At 39.9% G+C, this 25,021-nt stretch overlaps 2 protein-coding genes across 2 annotated transcripts in view; both read left to right on the forward strand.

Annotated features, from left to right (window-relative positions):
• grik3 (glutamate ionotropic receptor kainate type subunit 3) overlaps window positions 1-21,267 on the forward strand; it is a 146,308-nt gene extending 125,041 nt beyond the window's left edge. Inside the window, exons 13-16 of the mRNA XM_059567276.1 lie at window positions 9,905-10,122; window positions 14,056-14,281; window positions 17,660-17,910; window positions 19,495-21,267. Of these exons, the coding sequence (XP_059423259.1) occupies window positions 9,905-10,122; window positions 14,056-14,281; window positions 17,660-17,910; window positions 19,495-19,923 (1,124 nt within the window). The 3' untranslated portion in view covers window positions 19,924-21,267. The remainder of the gene's footprint in view (window positions 1-9,904; window positions 10,123-14,055; window positions 14,282-17,659; window positions 17,911-19,494) is intronic.
• LOC132157649 (uncharacterized) overlaps window positions 1-25,021 on the forward strand; it is a 491,841-nt gene that overhangs the window by 217,944 nt on the left and 248,876 nt on the right. The gene's annotated exons all lie outside the window — the stretch shown is intronic.

The following is a 25,021-nucleotide window of genomic DNA, read 5'->3' on the forward strand; positions in this document are numbered from 1 at the left end:
GAACCATGGTTGGTTCTTCCAAAGAGGTGCCACAAGCAGTATTGAACATCTCGTTTCTCTCACCCGTTCTATCACCTGCGGAAGGAGGGAGACGGGAGGGAACGCATAAAGCGGGCAGCACGGCCATTTCCGGGACAGCGCGCTTTCGTTCTTGGAAAAGAATGCGGGGCAGTGAGCGTTTTCGTGGGACGCAAAGAGGTCCACCTCCGCCATGCCAAATCTCTCCCACAACAGCCGAACTGTTTGCGGTTGTAGAGACCATTCGCCCGTAGGTACATTGCCTCTGGACAGCCTGTCTGGACCCAGATTCTGCAGTCCAGGCACATGCACTGCTCTCAGCGAGCGCACGTTGCGTTGAGCCCAAATCAGGAGGCGTTCCGTCAGCCTGTACAGGTTTCGGGACCCGAGACCGCCCTGGCGATTTATGTAGGACACCACGGACATGTTGTCCGAACGGACTACGACGTGGTGATCCTTGATATGGGGACAAAAGCGCGTCAGCGCGTTCTCCACTGCCAGCATTTCCAGGCAGTTGATATGATGGAGCTTTTCCCGTTCTGACCATAGGCCAAAGGACGGTCTGCCTTCGAGCAGCGCTCCCCATCCCGAAGTGGAGGCGTCTGTCGACACCATTTTCACACTCGGGGAAGTCCCCAGGCTTACACCTGATCGGTACCAGCCGTTCGCTGTCCAAGGTGCTAGAGCCGCAACACAGCTCTGATCGACCTTGAAATGCAGCCGGCCAGACGCCCACGCTCTGCGCGGCACCCAAGCCTTCAGCCAGAACTGCAGGGGGCGCATGCGGAGCAGGCCCAGCCGCAGAACCGGAGATGCTGAGGCCATGAGACCCAGCATCTTTTGACAATATTTGAGCGACACAGTCGCGCCGCAGCGGAAAGAACTCGCTGCGCGCTGAATGCCCATCGTGCGCTGTGGTGACAGTCGCGCCGTCATGGAACACGAGTTCAGAACTATACCCAGAAACGGGATCGTCTGACTGGGGTTCAGCGAACTCTTCGCCCAATTGACACTGAGGCCGAGCTTCTCGAGGTGATCGAGTAAAACGGCCCTGTGGTCCACGAGCTCCGCTCGTGATTGGGCCAGAACCAGCCAGTCGTCCAAATAATTCAGCACTCGTATGCCTCTGAGTCTGAGAGGAGCGAGCGCTGCATCCATGCACCTCGTAAACGTACGAGGAGCTACGGACAAGCCGAATGGCAGGACTGCAAACTGGTATGCCTGGCCCTCGAAGGCGAATCTCAAAAACCGCCTGTGGTTTGACGCTATCTGTATTTGAAAATACGCGTCCTTCAGATCTATTGACATGAACCAGTCCCCTCCGCGAATCTGCGCGAGGAGCTTCCTGGTCGTGAGCATTTTGAAACTGCGTTTCATCAATGCCTTGTTCGGCTGTCTTAGATCCAGTATGGGCCTGAGACCCCCGTCTCTCTTGGGCACCAGAAAGTATCTGCTGTACAGCCCCCCCTCGCTTTGAGCTTGAGACACAGGCTCTACAGCCCCTTTGCTCAACAGTTTTGATATTTCGGCCCGAAGTATGTGTGCTACTTCTGTTTTGACCGTAGTTTCGACGCGCGCTGAGAAGCGCGGTGGGCGTCGAGAAAACTGTAGCGAGTAGCCTCTCTTTATAATGCCTAGCACCCAATCCGAAACCCCTGGAAGTGCTGACCATGCATCTGCATGAATGGCTAAGGGCTGTATGTGACACGCGCTCTGTTGACTGGGCAACGGCGGCGCTCGAGTGTGCTGCGCATCTGAGGCGGGGAGCGCGCTGATCACAGCGGGCAGATCGCTCATCCTCGACCCCGTTCCGGCGCTTAACCGACTGGAGGGAGGCTGAGCGGGTCCCGTGGGACTCAATATATCTGCGAGTAACCGTGGGCTGCATGTGTGCACTTTTACCACTTCCAACTCGCCGTCTGCCTGTGCAGAATGTACGTGCATGGGCCTCGTTTTTACAGAAGCCCCGCGCCGTAAGTGACATAGTGTATGTGGGCACTGGGAAGTAGGCACGTTTACAATGCGGCGCGCTCGACCGATCTGTGTCGATCTTATGTGCGCTAGCCCTGTGTGTAGGGCTGTGCTTACATGCGGGGATGGGCACTGGGTAGTGGGCATCGTCACTGCATTTAAAGCACCATCGGCCGTGGCCGGACGAGCGTGCACGGGTTTCGTTTTTACAGAAACCACGTGACGCGTGTGACATAGTAATTGTGGGCACTGAGGGGTGGGCACGTTTACTATGTAGTGTGCGCGACCGACTTGAGTCGACATTATGAGCGCAGGCCCTGTGTGTAGGGCTGTGCTTACATGTGGAGATGGGCACTGAGGAGTGGGCATCGTCACAACATTTATAGCACCATCGGCCGTGGCCGGAACACCAGAAAAAACACTGTTTTTGTGAAACATCTGGGTAGCCATGATAACGGCTTTTGTGTGCAGGCAAGCGGGCACTCGTGCAGGCTTGCGCATTGCAGAAGACACTGAGGCAGTCGCAACTCTTGGAACTGCAGCAGCGGCGCTTGGGTGAGAGCTCGGCCGCAGCGGAACTCGAACACCGGCGCTTTCTCAGCAGTGCTAGGATGCTTTCGGGGCTTCTGGCTTCACCGCAATCCTCTGCCGCGGCTCCCGCGGCACGGGGCGACGGCTCGAAGAGCGAGAACGGGGTCCCGAGCTGCGTTGCTGACGCTGTCGTGATGGCGCAGCAGGAGGCGGTGGGCGTGACTGAGAGCTCTGTGGGGCCGGTCTAGAGCGGCTAGCTGCAGAACTGGAGCGCTTCGACAAGAAGTGCTTGAACGCCTGCGAAGCTTTCTGGTCCTCGGCGAATCTCTCCACAAACTCGTTGACGGAAGATCCAAAGAGGCCGGCAGGAGTTAGCGGAGCATCAAGAAACGCAGCACGCTCAGACTCCTTGATGTCAGAAAGCGTCAGCCACAAATGCCTCTCAGCCACCGTAGCGGAAGCCATAACCCGTCCCATGGCCTGTGCAGCGGACTTAGTAGCGCGGAGGGAGAGATCCGAAGCACTCCTCAGATCCGCGAGACAGATCGCTTCAGGTCCCATCTCATCCAGCTTGCGGAGAAGATCGCCCTGGAAAATCTGTAGTGTCGCCATGGTGTGTAACGCAGACGCAGCCTGCCCAGCAGCAGAGAATATCCATGTGAGCAGCGATGACGTCATGCGGCAGGCTTTGGATGGCAACGCCGCCTTAGTCCGCCGTCCAGCAGAGGGCGGGCAAAGGTGCGCTGCTATAGCCTGTTCCACCGGCGGAAGTGACAGGTAGCCTCTGTTCTTAGCACCGTCCAGTGTGGAGAATGCTGACGAAACAGATGAGCGGATTCTCGCCGAGAATGGAGCGTCCCAAGCCTTCGCCACTTCTTCGTGAAGCTCAGGAAGAAAAGGGGCGTGTTTTGAGCTTGAGGAAGAGCGCTCATCCGGAAGATAGCTACCATCCAGCCGGGAACGTGGAGGGGGCGCTGGTGCAGACCACTCGAGGCCGAGGCTCGCCGCGGCCAACGAGAGTACACGCATCAGCTCCTTATCGATATCCCCCCGTCTGCTGGGCCTCTGAGCAGCGGGCGCGAGATCCACGGAGCTCGCCCAACCCTCACTGCCCGAAGCAAGCAGAGAGCACGTGTCTTCTTCCTCCGAGGACGCGGGCCTGAGATCCACTTCCTCCGATGACGCGTCGGCAAGCAGCGGACGCTGAGCATCGGGAAGCGATGCAGGGGAGACCGGCGAAGCGGAGGGAACCGGCGAGCTCGGCCGAGCTGGAGGCGGTTCTGGTAGGCGCTGCGAGCGGCGCTTCTTACGGCGCTGCGGCACAGCGGATGATGCAGGCTTCGAGAAGGATGCCAGGCGAGTCCTCAGAGTCACCATAGGCATCAACTCGCAATGAGGACATCCGCCATCAGCGAGCGCGAGCGCTGCATGGTCTTCACCCAGACAGGAGACGCAGATGACATGACGATCTCCTTCGCTGAGCGGGGTTCTGCACGAGCCGCACGAAGGCATCTTTAAAAAGACGCAGCTCTTTTGTGAATGTGCGTCGCAGGGCGAACACACACACAGAATATCACAGAACAAGGATTATAAAGGATATGGGCGCCGGATAGCGCAGCAGGAACGGCAGTGGAAGGCGGCGGTGCCAGCGGCTTCAGGATGGCTCGTCCTGCTGATATGCTCTTCCAGACGGCGCTTGCTTCCTCGTGATCCAGCGATGCGTGAGCTTCGCTGAAGAGATGAAAAATCAGGTGAGTCAGCCTTTTCGAGCTCCTTTTATAGGTTGGGCCACACCCGTTTCGGCGGGAAGTGGCAAGAAGGGCGCGAAGCGCCCTTATTGGTCTGATGTTGCATCAGCCTGCGCTCGATAGGCTGTGCAGTTGCCGCAGAACAAGCCAATGAGCGAGCGAGCCATCTCGCCTATGGCTGTGTACTGCTGCAAATGCGCTTTACAAAAATACAAAATTAAGGATAATTTTTTTGCTTCAGTATTTCGTGAAAAGAGACTTTTCCCGTAGCGTCTTAGCTAAGACGCAGTACGAGAGAGCTCTCGTAAGAGAACCTCGGTTCTCTCTAGAAGAGCGAACGAGTACTGCGTTCTCTGCCGTGCGTACGATTCACTCTGGTTGGCTTCAGCGATGAAATAAATCAGGTGAGTCAGCCTTTTCGAGCTCCTTTTATAGATTGGGCCACACCCGTTTCGGCGGGAAGTGGCAAGAAGGGCGCGAAGCTGTTGTTGCATCAGCCTGCGCTCGATAGGCTGTGCAGTTGCCGCAGAACAAGCCAATGAGCGAACGAGCCGTCTCGCCTATGGCTGTGTACTGCTGCAAATGCGCTTTACAAAAATACAAAATTAAGGATAATTTTTTGCTTCAGTATTTCGTGAAAAGAGACTTTTCCCGTAGCATCTTAACTAAGACGCAGTACTCGTTCGCTCTTCTAGAGAGAACCGAGGTTACGTTTAGTAACCGAGTACGTTCTTTTCGGGGTTATCAGGAGAAAATGACTCATAATGCGTATATGTGTTAATCGACTCCAGAGGGTTAACAGAACCAAAATCAATTAGTCCCAGTATCTTAGTCTTTTAATGGAACTGACTTAGAATAAGAAGCAATTTCCAGCTTAAAGAGTGTGAGATTTTCTTAGGGTTTTTTTTTTGTTTTGTTTTTGTTGTTTTGTTTTTTCTCGCACAGAAACCTTGCACACTAAATCTGATGTGTATTATTAATTTGTTTGGAAAAAATGTGCAACAGAGCACTAATGGAGTCTTCAAGCAGTAAGGATGATTTTGCATGCCTCTCACTTATTTAGAAAAGAAAGGAAATATTGTGTCCATCCAATCAGTCAGTGGCTCAGTTTGATGCTTTTGCTTGTCGATACTATGTCAATGTCAATGTCACCTTTATTTATATAGCGCTTTAAACAAAATACATTGCGTCAAAGCAACTGAACAACATTCATTAGGAAAACAGTGTCAATAATGCAAAAATGATAGTTAAAGGCAGTTCATCATTGGATTCAGTTATGTCATCTCTGTTCAGTTAAATAGTGTCTGTGCATTTATTTGCAATCAAGTCAACGATATCGCTGTAGATGAAGTGTCCCCAACTAAGCAAGCCAGAGGCGACAGCGGCAAGGAACCGAAACTCCATCGGTGACAGAATGGAGAAAAAAACCTTGGGAGAAACCAGGCTCAGTTGGGGGGCCAGTTCTCCTCTGACCAGACAAAACCAGTAGTTCAATTCCAGGCTGCAGCAAAGTCAGATTGTGCAGAAGAATCATCTGTTTCCTGTGGTCTTGTCCTGGTGCTCCTCTGAGACAAGGTCTTTACAGGGGATCTGTATCTGGGGCTCTAGTTGTCCTGGTCTCCGCTGTCTTTCAGCGATGTAGAGGTCCTTTCTAGGTGCTGATCCACCATCTGGTCTGGATATGTACTGGATCCGGGTGACTGCAGTGACCCTCTGATCTGGACACAGACTGGATCTGGTGGCCACGGTGACCTCGGAACAAGAGAGAAACAGACAAATATTAGCGTAGATGCCATTCTTCTAATGATGTAGCAAGTACATAGGGTGTTATGGGAAGTGTTTCCGGTTCCGGTTTACCTAATTAATGCAGCCTAAAAATCCTTTAACGGATTTGGATAATAAAAGCATATTAGTATGTTATGTGTATGCCAGGTTAAAGAGATGGGTCTTTAATCTAGATTTAAACTGCAAGAGTGTGTCTGCCTCCCGAACAATGTTAGGTAGGTTATTCCAGAGTTTGGGCGCCAAATAGGAAAAGGATCTGCCGCCTGCAGTTGATTTTGATATTCTAGGTATTATCAAATTGCCTGAGTTTTGAGAACGTAGCGGACGTAGAGGATTATAATGTAAAAGGAGCTCATTCAAATACTGAGGTGCTAAACCATTCAGGGCTTTATAAGTAATAAGCAATATTTTAAAATCTATGCGATGCTTGAAAGGGAGCCAGTGCAGTGTTGACAGGACCGGGCTAATATGGTCATACTTCCTGGTTCTAGCTGTATACTACAGCCTATTAAAAAGAAAACCAGCAATTTCTGTGAACTCAGTGTGCAAGGATCTATATACAGTGCTTTGTGCCGAGAGATCAATTTGATGAACACGACAAACGCCATTCTGGATTTTGTTGTTAGCTTGTACAGTAGCTCTGAACTGTCAAAACACCTCTAAAAATGCTTTTTCACGATGGACAAATATTTCGGAGGCAGTGTGTATACCTGACTGACATAACGTGAGGTCATATTTATTTTTTTAACGTATGACATTTTCGGACATAGTGTGCAATGACCTTTAATCTGAGTTTGTATCTTAACACAACACCAAAGTAAATGACACTCTCTCTCAAATATTATTTCCTTTAGTACCATTTTAAATATTTTCTTTGCTTCTGTCCTGATGCGCCACCTCACAGAATTAGATGGAGGAAGCTATTAAAGACACGCAGGGGTTGAAGCTGTTTTCACACCCCTCACAGGCACACATTAGCAAATGATACCCTCAAAACCAAATGGCATAATAAAGCAGGCCAGGGAGTAATGAAATGTTTTACCTCATGTAAGGAGACAAATAGAAAATACTCGTCCTGTGCCCACGGTGATTCTTTGCTCGCGGGGAGCGCAAATCTGCCACACATTTCATTATGCATGAAATCTCCACAGATATGTGTGATACCTGTCAATTTGAAACAGTCTACGGAATCTAGCAGCCATGCAGTTTATGCATTGGTTGGATGGAGTTAGAAGTTCTCTCTCGTCTTTTTACGTTGTGAGATGTGCTTTTTATTTATTTTTTGCTTACTCCAGTTGCATCAGTGATTGACAATGATTTACGGTCCAACAGCAATTTAAAGTTGAAGTACTGTGAAATGATCAACTAGTGTTAGATGGTGATAAAAAGAAGCCTTTTTGTGTAAGAAGGGAATTCAGTGGGATTGCAGCTAAGACAGCAGGTAGTGAACAGTTGGTATAGATGCAATACTACTTGTCAGAAAGACAGTACTAGTTACAGTACTATAATTTTCTTTGTATATTTGTTTTTCCTTCTTAAAAGTTTTCTTCTGAACATCAATGGGATTAAATTACTTGGGCGAAATGCATCTTAAACCAGCCTAAGCTGGTTTTCTGGTCTGTCTGATCTGCCAGTTGTCTATTTTATGTTTATTTACTTTCTCCTAAGAAATTTTAACAGAAATATTTGAGATGAAGTTGATAGTGTAATAGGACACACAGTAAGAGTAATACAATTATTGTCTGGAAATGATAATCCAAGAAGTAAATCCAACATTATTGCAGCTAGAGCAAGACAGCAGGAACTACTGATAAAAATGAGAATGAATAACACCAGACACTAAGCAATTGGCATGAATACAAAATAAATGTTTTCACATGTCAGAAAATACCAGACAGTTGTTTTCTTAATTCTTTTCTACATTGTCATTTTTTAAACCTGTCCTGTCAGACAGGAAGCTCTTTTATGCTAGTATGCGGCAGTTCAGCTGAAATGATAAAAGCACAAAAGCTCATTTTTCATCTCTGTCCAAAAATTATTCAGGTTAGACATGGCGCGCTCAACAAAAACGGATGTTTCATTCTGCAAAATGCAGATTATTACATGAAAAATGGTCTGTTTTTGCAAGTTTCTTGCAAAAATCCACCAAACCCAAACCCACCTAAGGTGCTTGGCTGGTTATAGAGGGGGCTGATCAACTAAACAAGCTTAGACCACCAAACCATCTTAGGCAGGTTTGTTTCTGCAGTGGTATGTCTGTTTACCATCGACTTACTGCAAATATGTTAATTTGGTGACTGCTGAGCTTTATCAGTTTGCTCAGTTTCCCTAATTTTGAACATATCTTTAATTCTTCTTCATGCTGTTGTTTAAAACATTATAGCTTTGGCGCTCACTGAGAGTGAAAAGGGCTAAGTAGTGGGCTGAATATTGAATACTAGCCTCCGGCGCAGAGCCACACTGTGACTTTCTTCTTTACGAGAAGAAGGTGGGAATGTTAAGTGCAGGTAATTATTCTCATTGGGAAATGCTTAAACTTCATCCAGGCTGATGTGTTTCAAAGCTTGTGAAAGAAATAACACGACAGGAAAATGCAGGTCATCATAATTAATATCACTCTGAAGCAAACCCATAGAGAATAACCCACAGACGGCCACAGTTTAGCAACTTTGCCTTCCCTACTTTTATACAGCGATAAGCAGATGTTTAGCTTTAGTGTTACGCTGGACAATCTGGCAGCTGGTTGTTTGTCATGACATCAGCATTTCTTTAAGAGCTTGCACACTGAAACATGATAAAGGAACATCCAAATCAGCAAGACCACAAACCAAAGACCCTCTCTCACAAAAGCCAATTTGATTGTTGTATATATATAAATAGCTTGTCAACTGTATTTTAGCCAATCCTGAGCTGAATGAAGGTGAAGGTAAAGGTGTGTGTGGGTGTCTGTGTGACACTCAGGAGTTTGCAGTTTTCTAACTTATCATTGCATTGTTCACTGGCACCTATCCTGAAGGAACTCACTGTTTGTAAATCATCCCAGTTTTTGGTTGGTTTGACTCTCTGTGTATATGAGCTACATGTGGACTTCGAATGAATCAAGACTTTAGATAGTTGGATAGTTTGTGCTAGGGGAAAAAATATATACTCTCTCTCTCTCCCTCTATATATATATATATATATAGAGAGGGAGAGAGAGAGAGTATATATATATATATATATATATATATATATATATATATAGAAAGAGAGTATTATATTTTATATATATATACATATTAGTGCTGTCAAATGATTAATCGCGATTAATCACATCCAGAATAATTTGTTTTTGTTTACATAATATATGAGGGTGTACTGTGTATATTTATTATGTATATATAAATACAAACACATGCAATTATACATAAAAAAAGAATATGCTAGGTTTATATATTAAGTATATTTAAATATAAAATAAAATATTATAATATAAATATATAAATGTATATACATGTAAATATTTTTTAAATATATGATGTATCGGTGTGCATTTATATACAGTATACATACATAATAAATAAACACAATACACATACATATAGTATGTCAACAAAAACTTTTATTTTGGATGCGATTAATCACGATTAATATTTATGCATGTAAAAAAAAAAAAAAAAAAAAAAAAATATATATATATATATATATATATATATATATATATATATATAAATATGTAAAAATGTACAAATATTTAACAGTGAAAGCAAAAATCTGATAAACATCCCCTTTCTTTTCTTATAATCAATATAAAGTTTTAACTAAACTAATTGTTATTTAATAAGCTGATAATGCCTTTAATTTTTGTTCAGGTTCAGAACTGATGCCTAAAGCTCTCTCTACTCGAATCATTGGAGGAATCTGGTGGTTCTTCACCCTCATCATCATCTCCTCCTACACAGCGAATCTGGCCGCTTTTCTCACTGTAGAGAGGATGGATTCGCCCGTGGACTCAGCCGATGACCTGGCCAAACAGACCAAAATAGAGTACGGCGTAGTCAAAGATGGAGCAACCATGTCCTTCTTTAAGGTACAGTCTTCTGAAATGATCAAGATTTTTCAAAAGTCTGTAATTTTAACACATCACAATGGCATTTCACTAAGGTCATATTTACTGTTTGTGATATATTTGACGTTATTTATTTCTTTAAGCTTGATACATGCTTTTATATATATATATATATATATATATATATATATATATATATATATATATATATATATAAAGCATATATAGCTTCCCACTGCTCCGGGTGTGTGTTCATGTTGTGTTTACTTCTCACTGCTGTGTGTGTGTGCACTTGGATGGGTTAAATGAAGAGCACCAATTATGAGTATGGGTTACCATACTTGGGAAATGTCATGACTTTCATACATTATTTCAAAATATAGACTGTTTTACAAACGTTCTATGATCGGGAAGAAGGAGACAGTAACTGGCGAACATTTAAATATTTTAATAATAAAATATACACAAAATAGCACTACAGCCCCTTGCGGAAAACTGTCTCGCACAAACAGAACCAAAGCAAAAAATTAAATCCAGGCCTGGTTCTCTCTTGTCTTGCACTGTAGTTCCTCCTCCTTTTATCCTTCCGGAGCTCCTGTGTGGGACTTGAGACGGTGAGTGGCGCAGGTGTCGCGCATTATCATTAACTCCACCGGCTTCGCACTGTTCCCACGGCTCTCGGCCCTTCATTCTATTTTTGAGTTCAAAATTCTTACATTTCGATTCTATTTTTAAACTTCAAATGACACAGTGTATAAATCTAATGAATATGATTCCATATGGCTTTGACATTTAGCGTGCATAGTATGATTGCAGCATTAGAAATGAAGATGACAAAAACAGGTGTTTGCAATTGAAATATCAAGCAGTCACTGCCTAAACACCTTCAGTTCTTCTTGCTTTCTGAAACTTCAGATGTGGTATTACAGCCAGCAGACCTGGAACATCAAATGTTAATTTCACAGTTTATCAAGAGTAATCAAAGAGCACTCACACTTGTTCATTTTCTTGGGTCATTTTAAATATTTCATGGAATTGAGCCACCAATTATCTGTGATTAGCTATGGTTTCTAACGTGACCTCCTTTAAAAAACCATGAAATGCCATTTAAACCGAGTGCTAATCGGGATGTTAAAGTTTCATTATCCTGAGACAGCGAGCTACACACACACACACATACAATTGGTTCTGCTTCTAAATCAGAATACATTTATTTATAAGGAGACTCAATATAAAGAATAGCATACTATACTATGGATATGATATACTGTCCATAGTATGTGATTATTCTGTATGCATGGAATACCAGGGTGACCTGAATATTCGTCAAAATGTGTAGAAAGCTTCTTGAGCATACTTTGACAAATATCCAACCCAGGCTATTGTAAAAATGTGACTCTGCCTACATTTAATGAAATGTTGAAAGGTTCATTCTTCATTGTCCCTTTAGAACTCACCACTGCCTTATGTATGTATCAACATTTTTTTTCAAATGCATTAACTTCAGTTGTCCTGAATACCTGAAACAATATTTAATCCCATGCAGCTCCTCATATAGTTTATGCCATGGAGATCAAATATCTTTTGTTGTCCCTAGAATCAATAACGAAAGTGGCAAATATTCATTTAAATATAATTAGGTGGAAAGTCATTGTTACATTGTTGAATAATTATTGTAACATTAATAATGTGAAAGATGCATACTGTTGTAGGGTTAGACAGCCTTCTGAGAGTTCTGTGTATATGTGTGTGTGTGTGTGTTTATGTGTGTGTGGGTGAATGACTGTGTTGTCTTGTTTTTATACTGACTTTTATTGTATTGATGTATTTACTGCACTGCTGTATCTGGCGCTTGTGTATATATTTGTGAATATTGAGGACCCCCTTGTAAACGAGATGATTCATCTCAAGGGGCTTATCCTCTTAATAAATTTGATATTTGCCTAGGCATACATACTGTACCTATACACACTGCAGTTTCCAGTTGAAAAGAACACTAGAGGCATTAAAATGGCAACAACTTTTATTCCCTTTCACACAAATTATGATTATAGGTCAAATTATTGATAAAGAAAGACCATACTTGATGTGGAAACAAATACATTTTGTAACTTTGCATTACATTAACAGCTCCATATGTATGGCTTTTTTGATGTCGGAAACTTGCTCGGTAGCCCACCTGGTACAGAGTTGGGTTTACAAAGTTGAGCGCTCGGGAATGATTCTGTTAAATACATAACACAATACAATACAATACAATACAAGTCATGATAAAAGAACTCAAAGGCATGGTTGCATTTTTATCTCACATTTGCTTATGTATCATTACCATTTAGGTTTAGGGTAGGGCTCAGTAAAGGTGGTGCTTTAATTTGAATGAATAGTGAGACATTAAATTTACGTAATGCCATGATACGTTCAACAACCCACCTATACTGCTTCACATATTAATTTTAAAAAAATATAATTGCCAGTATTATATTAATACGTAAAGTAATCAGTAGGTAATCGGCTAGTTTTCAGTCTGCCACGTTACGTACAGTAAAACAAGCACAGCTGTGGTGAAGGAGGCATTATAATGGCCATAATCCAGTGTACACAGTGACTGTTTAATCTAGGAAGTGTCAGCTGTATCACTCCAGTTGCTTATTCATTCTTGTGCAGTCCAACGTTGAAAACAATTCAACTTTCAATTATATTGAGAGACACCAGGGAAAATAACGTTTGAAGGGGGAGGAACAATAACAGGTGCTCAAGGTTAAGAGAACAGTGCAAACACCAGCATGTCATAGTGTGAAGCTGGAAAGTGTCACTGTAATGGAGCCAAGGCTCTGGATGTGGAAATTACTTTTTGTAGGTGTTTCAGGATATTGTGCATGTAAAGTATGTTAAAGCTAGTACAATTTCTACTGTATGTTATTCTTGTAACTATGATTTTTTTGTTCGAAGATGGCAAACCACAGTCATAAGTCACAACACAATTGTGAAAAGAAGCATGCTATGCAGGGAGGCTGATATTTTTGTTAAAACCATTTCAGGATAAACACACATTCATAGATTCTTATGAACTGGCATAACAGTATGCAATTGTAAACAGTATGGAAAAAAATTAGCATGCAGCTCCAGTTTTGCAAGAGTTGGTTATTTCGCACAAAATAAGCGCAAGGAAAATTGTTTCTGCTTGATCAGCCAGCATTTCACAGACATACACAGTACATTTATTAAAGGTTCAGTCCCTCTGGTGTTATCTGAGGTTAAGTGTCTTAATCAAGGGCACACAGGTGGTAGCGCATGAATCTTCCCTTGTGTATCTTGCTTTCACGTATCATCCTGAATCTTTAACAACTATGTCACACCATCTTACTAATTAACACAAGATCAGTGGAAACATGTCTATCTTCCTACACTTTTCACTCTTCCTACGCACAATTCAAAACATAAAGGTTTGCATATAATTTACTGTAGTTTCAAACTAAAATGGACACTAGTGGAAACAAATTCTATTCATTTTTTACACAAATTATTATGTTATATCAAAACATAAAGCATTTAGACATATGTATCAAATAACTAGCTCTATATGTATAGCTTTTCCAGTGAAATAAACTTGCTTGGTAGCTCACTGTACTTGTGCTGCATAAAAAGAGAAGAAAAAAAGATTAAATACTTATAAGCGTATAAGCAAGCTATAATGGCATGGTTTCTTCTGAGAATTTTTTTTTTTTTTTTTTTATCTCACTTATTTATTTATTTTATTTATATTTTACACTATCGGTAGGGTTTAGGGTAGGGTTTGGTCTGAGGAGTCTGAGGTGCTATTGATCCCTCTTGAGTTTTACTTGTAAATTTGCCATAGATATATTGTACTGACCACCAACCAGATAGATTTCCAAATAATCCAAACGCTTTCTACTTTTGATTAAAAACTAACAAAAAGATGCTTCTCTTTTTTAGAAATCAAGAGTGTCTACATTTGAGAAGATGTGGGCTTTCATGAGTAGCAGGCAGAGCACGTCGTTTGTCAAGTCCATTGAAGATGGGATTCAGAGAGTGTTAAAGTCAGACTACGCCCTTCTAATGGAGTCAACGACCATTGAGTATGTGACACGCAGAAACTGCAATCTCACGCAAGTCGGCGGCATCATCGACAGCAAAGGTTACGGCATCGGCACCCCAAAAGGTAAAACCACCAACCATTATGACACATATATTTCTGAGTCTAATTGGATGAGACACACTATAATCAGTTGTACTGTAGAATGGTAATATGTGCACACTTTGACTGTACTTTATAGTAGAGATCGACCGATATCGGTCAGCCGATATATCGGGCCGATATTTGTCGTTTTTTAATATATCGGCATCGGCCGATATCAGTGTTTAGTAGCGCCGATTTAAAGTCAGGCACGTCGGCGGGCAGCCCCGTGTTATTGATGCGGTGGAAAGTGCTGCTGAAGCAGCATGTGAAGCACCCCAAGCCAAAAGTTTTGGAAGATTCAACAACAGTCCTGGGAGATAAAGGTAGTCAGAGAATTTCACTCTGTAAATGGGGTGGAGAAGTTGACAGCTCTAACAAACACTGCAGCGTGACGTTACCAAAGTAAACTGTCTCTGACGTTACTCCGCCCCGCTCACAGACAGCAGTGCTCAGAGAGACTGCTGTCCTGGAGCTGCCCAGAACGGTGAATGACATTTGTTCGGAAGCATGGTTTGATGCAGACAATAACCAGTTTTCCATCCAACTCATTTGTATTTAGGGATGTCAATATTCGATAATTTCCATGATCGATCGTCGTTTAAATTAATGATCAATTAATTACCTTAATGCTGCAAAATGCATCTGCAGCGGTATTATTTTTATGTGCAAAAGCCAAAAAAAAAAGCTTTCTCACCCGAATTAAAGGGGTTTTAGTCTGAATAAAATGCTAGTAGCAGGACTATAAAATGAATAGATGTGATTATGATCATTTGATAAAATGAAGAGAGCGCGCCATACGTTGGAGATCATTTTACTTTGTTGACTGTTTCCCATCAAGGAAGATCGCTGAATGCGCCTCTTTAAATGGTTTCGTAGTGCTTGTTGTTGTATTTTAAAACGCAACTGCAATGTTTTCAAATGACACACTATAGTAGTGGTGCAACGGATCATCATTGATCAATATCTTCGGTTCGGCACACACGTGACCCCCGGATTGATTTATGAAAAAAAAAAAAGTTGTGCATGTTCAGTCCACACTCAGTGGTAATGGCGAGCGGAGGAACGGAGGAGCTTGAACGCCCCACGCATTTTGGATTCCCTGTCAGATATAATGATGAAGGAAAGAGGTTAGAGTGAAAAAGTTGTGCCAGATCTTTATGAACAGGAGAAGAAAAAAGTTGTGGATGAACTATCCCGAGCATCCTCTGTTGCGCTCACGACAGAAGGGTGGACGTCCAGGGGGACGGAGAGCTCTGTGATGATAACTGCTCACTTCATCACAGCACACTGGAACATGAGAAGTCAGGCTATTATGTTAAAAAGAAGATATTATGTGCACTTTAAGTTGATTTCATATATTTTAATTTAATAATTTAATGTTAATAAAAAAAAGACGTATGTTTATTTGTCTTGGCCTTTTTTTTTTTTTTTTGCTGATCCGAAAAATTATCCGATCCATAAGAGGAAGAGTGAGCGCGGGTTTGACTAGATGTATTTGGAGGTTATTGCTAACGTCTCGTTCTGCACATATCTAAATGTTTCCATATTCGCAATGTATCTGAATGTTAAACAATAATATTTTTTATTTATTTAATGTAAACTAGACGGAAAGATCATCCTCTACACATGAGCAAAAACCTCCTTGGCATAACAGCAGAGTGGACCGGTATACTACGGTCTGTTTAAACTGACCAGTGTAACCTTTTAAATGTTTGGTTGACTGTACTTTATTTTAATAATGCACAGACTGCGATGTAAGTTTGAAATTAGAATGCACTTTAGATGTTCTGTGTCATTTATACCAAACACAAATGTTGCTGGTTGCTAGTGTGTTTGCAGCACTACTGTTATTTATTTTTTATATATATTTTTTTTTAATATTTTTCAGTTTAATTGATTGTATTGTATTGTATTTATTTAAATGTATATTTAAGTTTACATTTATGTTCCAACAAACGAAAAATTCTACTTGATAAATGCTCTAAAACTTTAATGCAAATGATTTACTTTTATATATATATATATTTTATATTTTTTATATATTTTTTATTTTAATACCGGGCAGTGCACAAAATTAAGATTCGAGAGATGGTTCAAGTCAGTGCTCAATAAATGATGATAAGTTTAGAAATGTTGTGCATCCACTTATTATTAGTGTTTCATTTTAGCATGCAAATGAAGGCAAAAACTTCAAGATATCGGCCCTAAAAATCGGCAGCACATATCGGCCATCGGCTGACCCTGACCTCTAAACATCGGCATCGGCATCGGCTATAGAAAAACCCATATCGGTTGATCTCTACTTTATAGTTTATATCTTACACAATTAAGATAGATTTTGGTTAAATAATTACTGTGTATTTAGGTCAGTTATATTTTAAAACAAATGTGACCATGTATTGAACATTGATGATGAGCTTTGGTGTAAAAAAAAAAAATATATATATATATATATATATATATGTATATAATATATAATATGAAAATATATATGTATATGTGTGTGTGTGTGTGTGTGAAATTGTGTACTGAATTTTTCTTTTCTTTTTTTCTTTAGAGGGTAGGTTTAGGGATAGAGTGGGGTTAGGAGATCATCACCCCTCCATATTTGGAGTACACTTTTATGTGTTTTAACTTAATAAAATGTAATATAAGGACTTGTTTAAAACAATTAACAATGTAAATACTAAGTAAATTCAAGTTTGTTCTAAATAAGAAGATTGTCTCTGTGCTTTTCACATTATGTAAGTGAAGCTGTGGTCACAGCAGGCTTTATGCTCTATTCACTTCCATTCATATGCTGGTGAATCAAAATTAAAGTTAATGAACTCTGACCTGTGAATATGCATAGCACAAAGACATTTGACCGATAGCAGATGTAAATACTGACCTCTTAGCTGAATTCATAAAACTTAAAGTCTGCATAATTTGCAGTGTTGTGGGCTTTGAAGTCATATTACAGTACATGCTTAAAGCATTGTGTGACTGCAGATTTACACAGTATTTATAAAAAAAAATTATAAAAAATAAAACAGAGCGTGAAATGGAGTGGGTTACACTGTGTGTGTGTATAATGCTTTGTTGAAATGCTACTCATATCAAGTGTGGAACGTTATTTCTATTTAGATTTTATTTATTTTTGCTCATGTTATATAATTTAGAAAAATAATGTGTGTGTGTGTGTGTGTGTGTGTGAGAGAGAGAGAGAGAGAGAGAGAGAGAGAGAATTATTCAACCTTTCAGATTTGTCAAGTATATTAGTTAGTTGATAATTAGATGCATTTCTTAAATTAAATCTTTAGAAGAATTAAAAAAAAAAAAAAAAAAAAAGATTCTCATCTATTAATTCATTTCTTTCAGGCTCGCCATACAGGGATAAAATTACAATTGCCATCCTTGGTATCCTGGAAGATGGCCGTCTTCACATGCTCAAAGAGAAGTGGTGGAGCGGCAGCAGCTGTCTGGAAGACGAGCGGTATGAAACGGGTCCCATGGGCATCCAGAATCTGGGCGGCATATTTATTGTATTGGCGTCCGGTCTGGTGCTGTCAGTGTTTGTGGCTATAGGAGAGTTCATCTATAAGCTGCGAAAAAATGCAGAGCGTGAACAGGTGAGATTGATTGGAAATTGATATTAACATATGCTGCTTGACTAACAAAGAAAAACACAATTATCAGTTGCGTTTAGACTTTCAACCCAGCAACTGTAATGCTCTAGCAACTATGCAGAACTATCATCAAACAATGTCCTATCAAACCTCCCAAAACACTCCCACAGTACCCTAGCAACCACCGATAAGACCCTAGAGCATGCCTAGCAAGGGCTTGTGCAAATTCACAGATTTTAGACTTCCTGAAATGAAGACGTTCGGCACGCTGACTAAAGCTGAGTGTTCATTCAAACCTGATAACATCACAGAATGGATCTGTTATTTGAGAAAAGAGATGACTAACTGATCAAACATTAAAAAGCATAGCAAGCAAAACGCAAATCACTTCCTTTTTATGTAGACACATTTCACAGATAAGATGCCAGTGCTGGAGGTTGACATTTAAACCACTTTGATCATGTACTTGAATGTAAAAGCACACTCAAAAATGGGAACTTTTTTATTTAATTTAAATTTTTTATCAGACATCTCACCTCAAAATGAATTATATTCTCTACTGAACTGAAACAGTGTCATAGTTCCCCACATGTTGGAGGTTATTTTAAGGAATGTTTTTGGTCTTACTGATTTAGAAGCAGCTATACTGAAGACTGAATTATATAAAAGGTAACATACAAATATATAAATCTATTGTTTTGGTCAAAACAAACTTTAATATTTACATTTACATGTAGTAAGGACAATGGACACAATCAAAATTAACAGAAGAGCAATGATATACAAGTGCTATAACAAGTCTCAGTTAGCTTAACACAGTACACGTAGCAAGGGCTTTTAAATAATATATTAAACAAAAAACAGATAGAATAGAAAAAAGATTATAAAGATTATAAAGCTTTTAATAGAATTAGAATAGTGAGTGCTAAAGTTAGAGAATATTTAAATTGCATATATGAAAAACATGTAGAAAACAAAAGAAAACTTGTCTTGAACACAAAGTTTACTTAACTTTGTATATCTTCTATATAATGCTATATTACTAAAGTATTATTACATTTATAATATTACAACATCTATTTCAAAATAGCTGTTGTTCAGTAACTTTTATTCTTTTAAATATTTTTTAAAAATATTTCAAGTGTCCACAAAAAAAATTTGATAATAATCAGTAATGTTTTTTGACCACTAAACCATCATATTAGAACAATTTCTGAAGGATCATGTGACACTGAAGTCTGAAGTAATGTTGCTGAAAATTCAGCTTTGCATCACAGAAATAAATTAATTGTAACATATATTTATATAAACAACATCTATTTTAGATTGTAATAATTTATTTTTATTTTTAATTGTTTCTGTATTTTTGATCGAATAAATGCAGCCTTGGTTAGCATAAGAGACTTCTTTCAAAAGCAAGGCTAGAAAAAAAAAAAAATAATAACCTGACAGACTCAGTTACTTTTAGCTCTCTCCCAGAATGGCTTCCTCAGCTAATGGACGTGAACGTACTTACTTCCTCTTTTCTCTTTGCACCCTCCCCCCCCCCCCCCCCCTCCAACCATGTCCCTTCTTTTCCATCAAGAGGACTTTCTGCAGTGCGGTGATGGAAGAGCTCAAACTGTCGTTCACATGCGAGAGACGGGTGAAACACAAGCTCCACCACCAGCCGCCAGCCATGGTGAAGACGGACGCAGTGATCAACATGCACTCCTTCAACGACCGTCGCCTCCCAGGAAAGGACAACATGAGCTGCAACACCGCGATGAAGCCCGTGTATCCATGACTTGCCTGGGCGACGGCCACTTGAGGCACGTCCCCGGCGCCATGCCGGAGAGCAGGGACTATGGCCCTGAGATGATTACAGCATTCACCATCAACCGCAGAGACATCCGACACCAAATGGCCAGTCAGAACGGTGGCAGTAGCAGCAAACCAGGTAGTGACCACATCCTCAAACCAATGTATCCCACCATGCCATTGCGAGAGGGAGGCCGATCAGTATCCTTCCTGTGAGAGCGAGCCACATCTGCGAAACTATCCGCACCCGAATCTGATGTTTACAAACGGCATTCAAAAGCGAAGCTCAGATCTGACTTGAAGGAGCCCCCCGATCAAACGAAAATATATGTTTCTCATTGGAACAATGTGAAAATGTGGAAAAGAGGCTTTTTTTGAGCATGGCAATAAATTAAACTACGGACAGACTCAAATGGAAGTAGTTTCCTTAGAGTATCATTTATAGCACATCAAGTTACTTTTGAAGGGTTCTGACGATTTATCTTTTGATTTCGTCAAAATGCTTCAGCGTTTTGGTGGGGACGTAACAAAAAAAAGCATTGTGAATGCGATGTACATTACAGGTAAGCGTCGGACCGTAAGAGCAGTTTAGTTTAACACTCTGCACCGCAGCAGTCAGCGTGACCTGCTAGAATAGTAGAAAACCCTTAGACAGCAAGTTCCTGAAGGCTACGAAGAGTGTAGCGACATCCTACGCTAACGGAAATGCACAAACTAACAGGGTTGATTTCATTCGATCCACCTAAACAAATTAAAAAATGAGTAAAAATTCTGTACGGCAGTTTTGAGCAAGACTTGTCCCATTTTGATTTATTCATGCTTCACACATTGCCAGCAGATGTTTTTTACACAGCGAGATCAAATGGTAATGACGGATAAACACAACAGTTGCCAAAGATCTGTCGTCCAAATGGATTTAGACACTTGAAACACAGCTTCCCCTACAGACAAGAGAGCGAGTGACATGTTGCCTCCGCTGTGTTTGTTAAATGAGTTATTCCTGAGAATCACAGCCCTCATATCAAGAATACTCGCTTCACATGGTACATACAGAGGATTCGACAAAAACACAGAGCTTGTCGTATGGTAGAGAGATAATACAAAGGAAACTAAACCATTTTAAGACATACATGATTGAGAATGTCTCTTGCCGAGTATCTGTTCGACAAGTCTGTTTTGATTACAGTTTCTTATTCCATCTGCATCTGCATGAGACCTTTCAGTGTCAACTTGTTTGAATTACAGAATTTGTAAGTGGCGTGGCCCTTGTCAGAAAATTTAATAAGAAAACATCTGGATGTCATTTGTTTGTCTTATTATTCCATCTTTCATTCTTGTTGTTGTCACTTTTTTTTTCTTACATTACTTAAAACAAACTCAATGAATGTGCTTAAAGGGATACACTTAAATTGGAAATCACATAGTTACAAAACTTTTTTATTTATTTTTTCTTCCCTGAAACACAAAATAAGATGTTGGACAGTGTTTTAGCCGCAGTTATCTATACAATGAAAGCTGAAAGTGATTTATACTGCCAAGCTCAAAAAGGTTAAAATGCACCTTAAAATTAGTCCAAAATGAGACATCAAAACCTGGCTCTGCCATGACAGAGAGAAAGATTATCTTGAATAATGAATTTTGCATTTTGGCATGTTTCTCACAGATAGCTCTTATGTAGTTGCAAATAATGTACAACTATAGAATAATTTTAAGGCCCGTTTACACTAGGAACAATAACTATACCAATTACTATATAAGCGTCCACACCAATGGAATGATAGCTGTGTCAAAAAGTGTAATGTTCTGTGCGCATGCAGTTTTGTCGTCTGCTGTTTTAAATGCTAAGCTCATAAGGATGCATTAACGTGGTTTGATTGCTTATTCCAGACCAGAGTTTGACTGATCCCCTGTCCCCACACCCCTGCTGGACTGTGTTCACACGGTAGTTTTTGGTTCCAAACCATGGTACGTTTGCATCATCAGAGCAGTAGCTGTTTACCTCTGTTGCTGGGTAACAACTATGCAGAAGAAGGCAAAGCAAATGGATGCTTGCTTCCTTTTTGTACTTAGGAGTTTGAAAAATTGTTTCCAAAGCACCAACACAGAGCGGGACATGCGTCTATTTATCTTGACTATCATAAATGTTTCAGAAGAATTCTGGAGTCAATTTACGAGAGCAGAAATGAGATATAAATTATCTCATACAGTAGGAAAAGCCAGTGAGCATTGAGAAAACACATAAATACACAATTTAACCAATTAATTTCATTAATTTCATTAAGTCATTAATAGCAGCTCAATTCCATGATGATTTAGTACAATTGTGTTAAAATCAGAAGCAAACTGTACTAGAGTTCGCATTAACCATATCCCAGATCATCCTTTTTAATCCCAAAACACACTGCAAGATTTTCGGCTGTCCCAGACAAAAGATTAGCATTGTGAAACAATCGTGGCAATATCTGTCATTAGGCTCCTAATCGGTGGTCCTATTTCGTAGAGTGAAGGAGGTTCAAAGACGCCCATTGTCAAAGTCTTGCGACCAAAGATAGCCTGCAATACAGCATGATCATCGCTGGTACGGTTTACTGACCAACCAATGAAAATGCGATGATCTTATAGAGTCACAAAATCATGCAGTGTGTCACGTGGGTGCACATTCAGAATACAGTGATCCAAATTAACCAAACTCTGATTTCAAATTAATCCAAGTGCACACCAAAAGTCAGGTGGATTCTGATTGGGTGTCAGTGTTTTGTTGTGTATCAGCTGAACAAAACTTCCATATCTTTATAGAATTCGAACAATAATTACAGTTTTAATCATAGTTACTGTATAACCTATGGTGTTGGGCCTATGGTGCCTTTATTATTATTGTTGGAGTTTGGCAGAGTGAATAATCTCCCGCTTTTGTTGTACCAAAAATAGTAACTGAGACATTCTTGATAAAAACGTATTTTGGGTTTCACAGAAGAAAGAATATTGAAATGAAATTAGGATCAGTAAACAATGACAACATGTGGGTGACTCTGCCCAATCGAAAATTCATTTTAAGTGAATTCATTGATTTCTTATATTTGTACATGTTTTCTGTACACTTTATATCTGTAATAGCATTCCTAAATCATCAGGTAGGTTCCACGTTCCATGTGTTTAATATTGGTCATATTTTAATTCCATCATTTAGGTGTGCTTCATTTCAAAGTATCGCCCTCTGTTCTCAAATTCATTTTGCATGACTATTCTACTCCTGTATCCAAACCTGACATTAAGAATTCAGATAATCATGATGCTAGGTGTAAGAGGGTAAATGGGCTTTCACATTTGCAAATTTGATTTTTCATTCAAGAGAGTGATAGCTACAGTAAAACTGGAATACAAGCATGTTGAACATCAAAACTGCAATACAGATGTACGAAACTGGATCCTCTCATCTCTGAACGTTTTTTTTTCAGACGAGCATTTAGTGATGGTTCTCGTAGGTAGTTGAAGCCATGTGTTGTCTACATATGGGAAACTCTACTAAGCTACTAAATGTTCTCATGATGAGGTGTAGGTGCTAAGAGTCTTCACCTGCTGCCCACCCGCCCACGGCAGCTTGACCAATGAAAGACCTCTGTGAGGTCAATCTAACGGACTGTGTCGAGAAAAAAAAGTAAAAGAAAAAGCAAAAAAAAAAAAGCATTTTTGTGTTTTTATGGTGAATTGTGTATCGATCAGAATAACTTCATGTGACTCGATGTTTCTTTGGTGAAAGCTCATTGTATAAGTGTTATTCAAATTCTGTGTAATTTTAACACTCTCTTGCAAAGTAGGGTATATATTAGATGAAGAGAAAATTACTGTATTTTGCTAAATAACGATGATTTTTACCTGTATTTTTTTCCTCAGCTCTTCTCTTCTTGATAATTTGTGCAATGCTGTACTGAGTGTGGTACATGCATATTGTAATATAGGATCTACTCTTGAGAAACTACAAAAAAAATGGATTTAAAAAACGATAATTTAAAGCCCCTGGGCCCCAATTCCAGCACATTCAGTACCATTAATAGAAGGAGTTGATAGGAAATCTGAGTGATGTTATGTGAGACCTCCAGATATGCTACAACATAATGCACTCATATCAGATGTATATAAATATGACACCTAACAGAATATTCAGAAAAGTATATGTATTCCGTGTCATTTTCCACAAACACTCATCAAGCATAATTGGCTTATTTATGTATTATTATTTTATTATTTCCCCAAAAGTGTTCAAAAGGCTCGATAGACTCTGTAGAAATTTATACATTGTCAAATCTATGTCTAATTACTTGGTCCTTTATTAAAAAAAAAATCAAAATAAAATAAAATATTAAATTTTAAAATACAATTTTACAAAACAGACCCCTTAAACTTTATAAAGGAAGATATATCATTAAAGATTAAAATAATAATAATAATAATAATACAAGGAATAGTTCACCAAAACTGAAACTTTTCATTGCTGTTTTTCATGTTGTTTTCTGTGGAACAAAAATGTTATGTTTACACAGTTATTTTAATATAACATAGCATAACATAACGTAACATAAAAAATAAAGAAAATCTTGTGACAGTAATGCAAGTCTTCTGAATCTACATGGTATCTCTGTGTGAGGAACAGACTTAAATTTAATTTGTTCAGTTTTCAAACCTCACTTTCCATTCCACATGTTCACACTCAAGTCAAATTTCATTCTGACAGTTTTCATTGTGAGTTATCATACAAACTCTTTGAATATTAAGCAGAGGTTGTAGGAACTATATATATATATATATATATATATATATATATATATATATATATATATATATATATATATATATATATATATATATATGTCCTACCGAAGTTGTTTTAAGCAAGATTTTTTTTATTTATTTTTTAATCTCTCTCTCTCTCTCTCTCTCTCTCTCTGTTTCAAGAAGGATAAACTGCTCTGTTTTATTCTGGGTGAACTGGAAAGTGAAATTGGTGTGAATGTTTGTTGTCGAAAAATGACATGTCTGATGCAATAAGACATATATTGTAAATTAAAGCCATTTGAATGCATTGCACATGAGAAAATTTGACAATTACTATGAAAGTTTTAATATAAATTATGTAATTAAAAGATTTACACTATTGTAAATAAAATCTTTAGAATTAGTATAGAAATCTTTTAAAAGGGTTAAAAGCTTACATGTTTTCTTTTGAATTTGTTGTAAACATATCAATTACTAAATAAATCCAGCTGATTCACTTTGACATAGTCGCATAGCATTTGTGTAGTCTTTCAGCTGCTTTCAA

Source organism: Carassius carassius, chromosome 15, assembly GCF_963082965.1.
Source record: "Carassius carassius chromosome 15, fCarCar2.1, whole genome shotgun sequence".
NCBI lineage: Eukaryota > Metazoa > Chordata > Actinopteri > Cypriniformes > Cyprinidae > Carassius > Carassius carassius.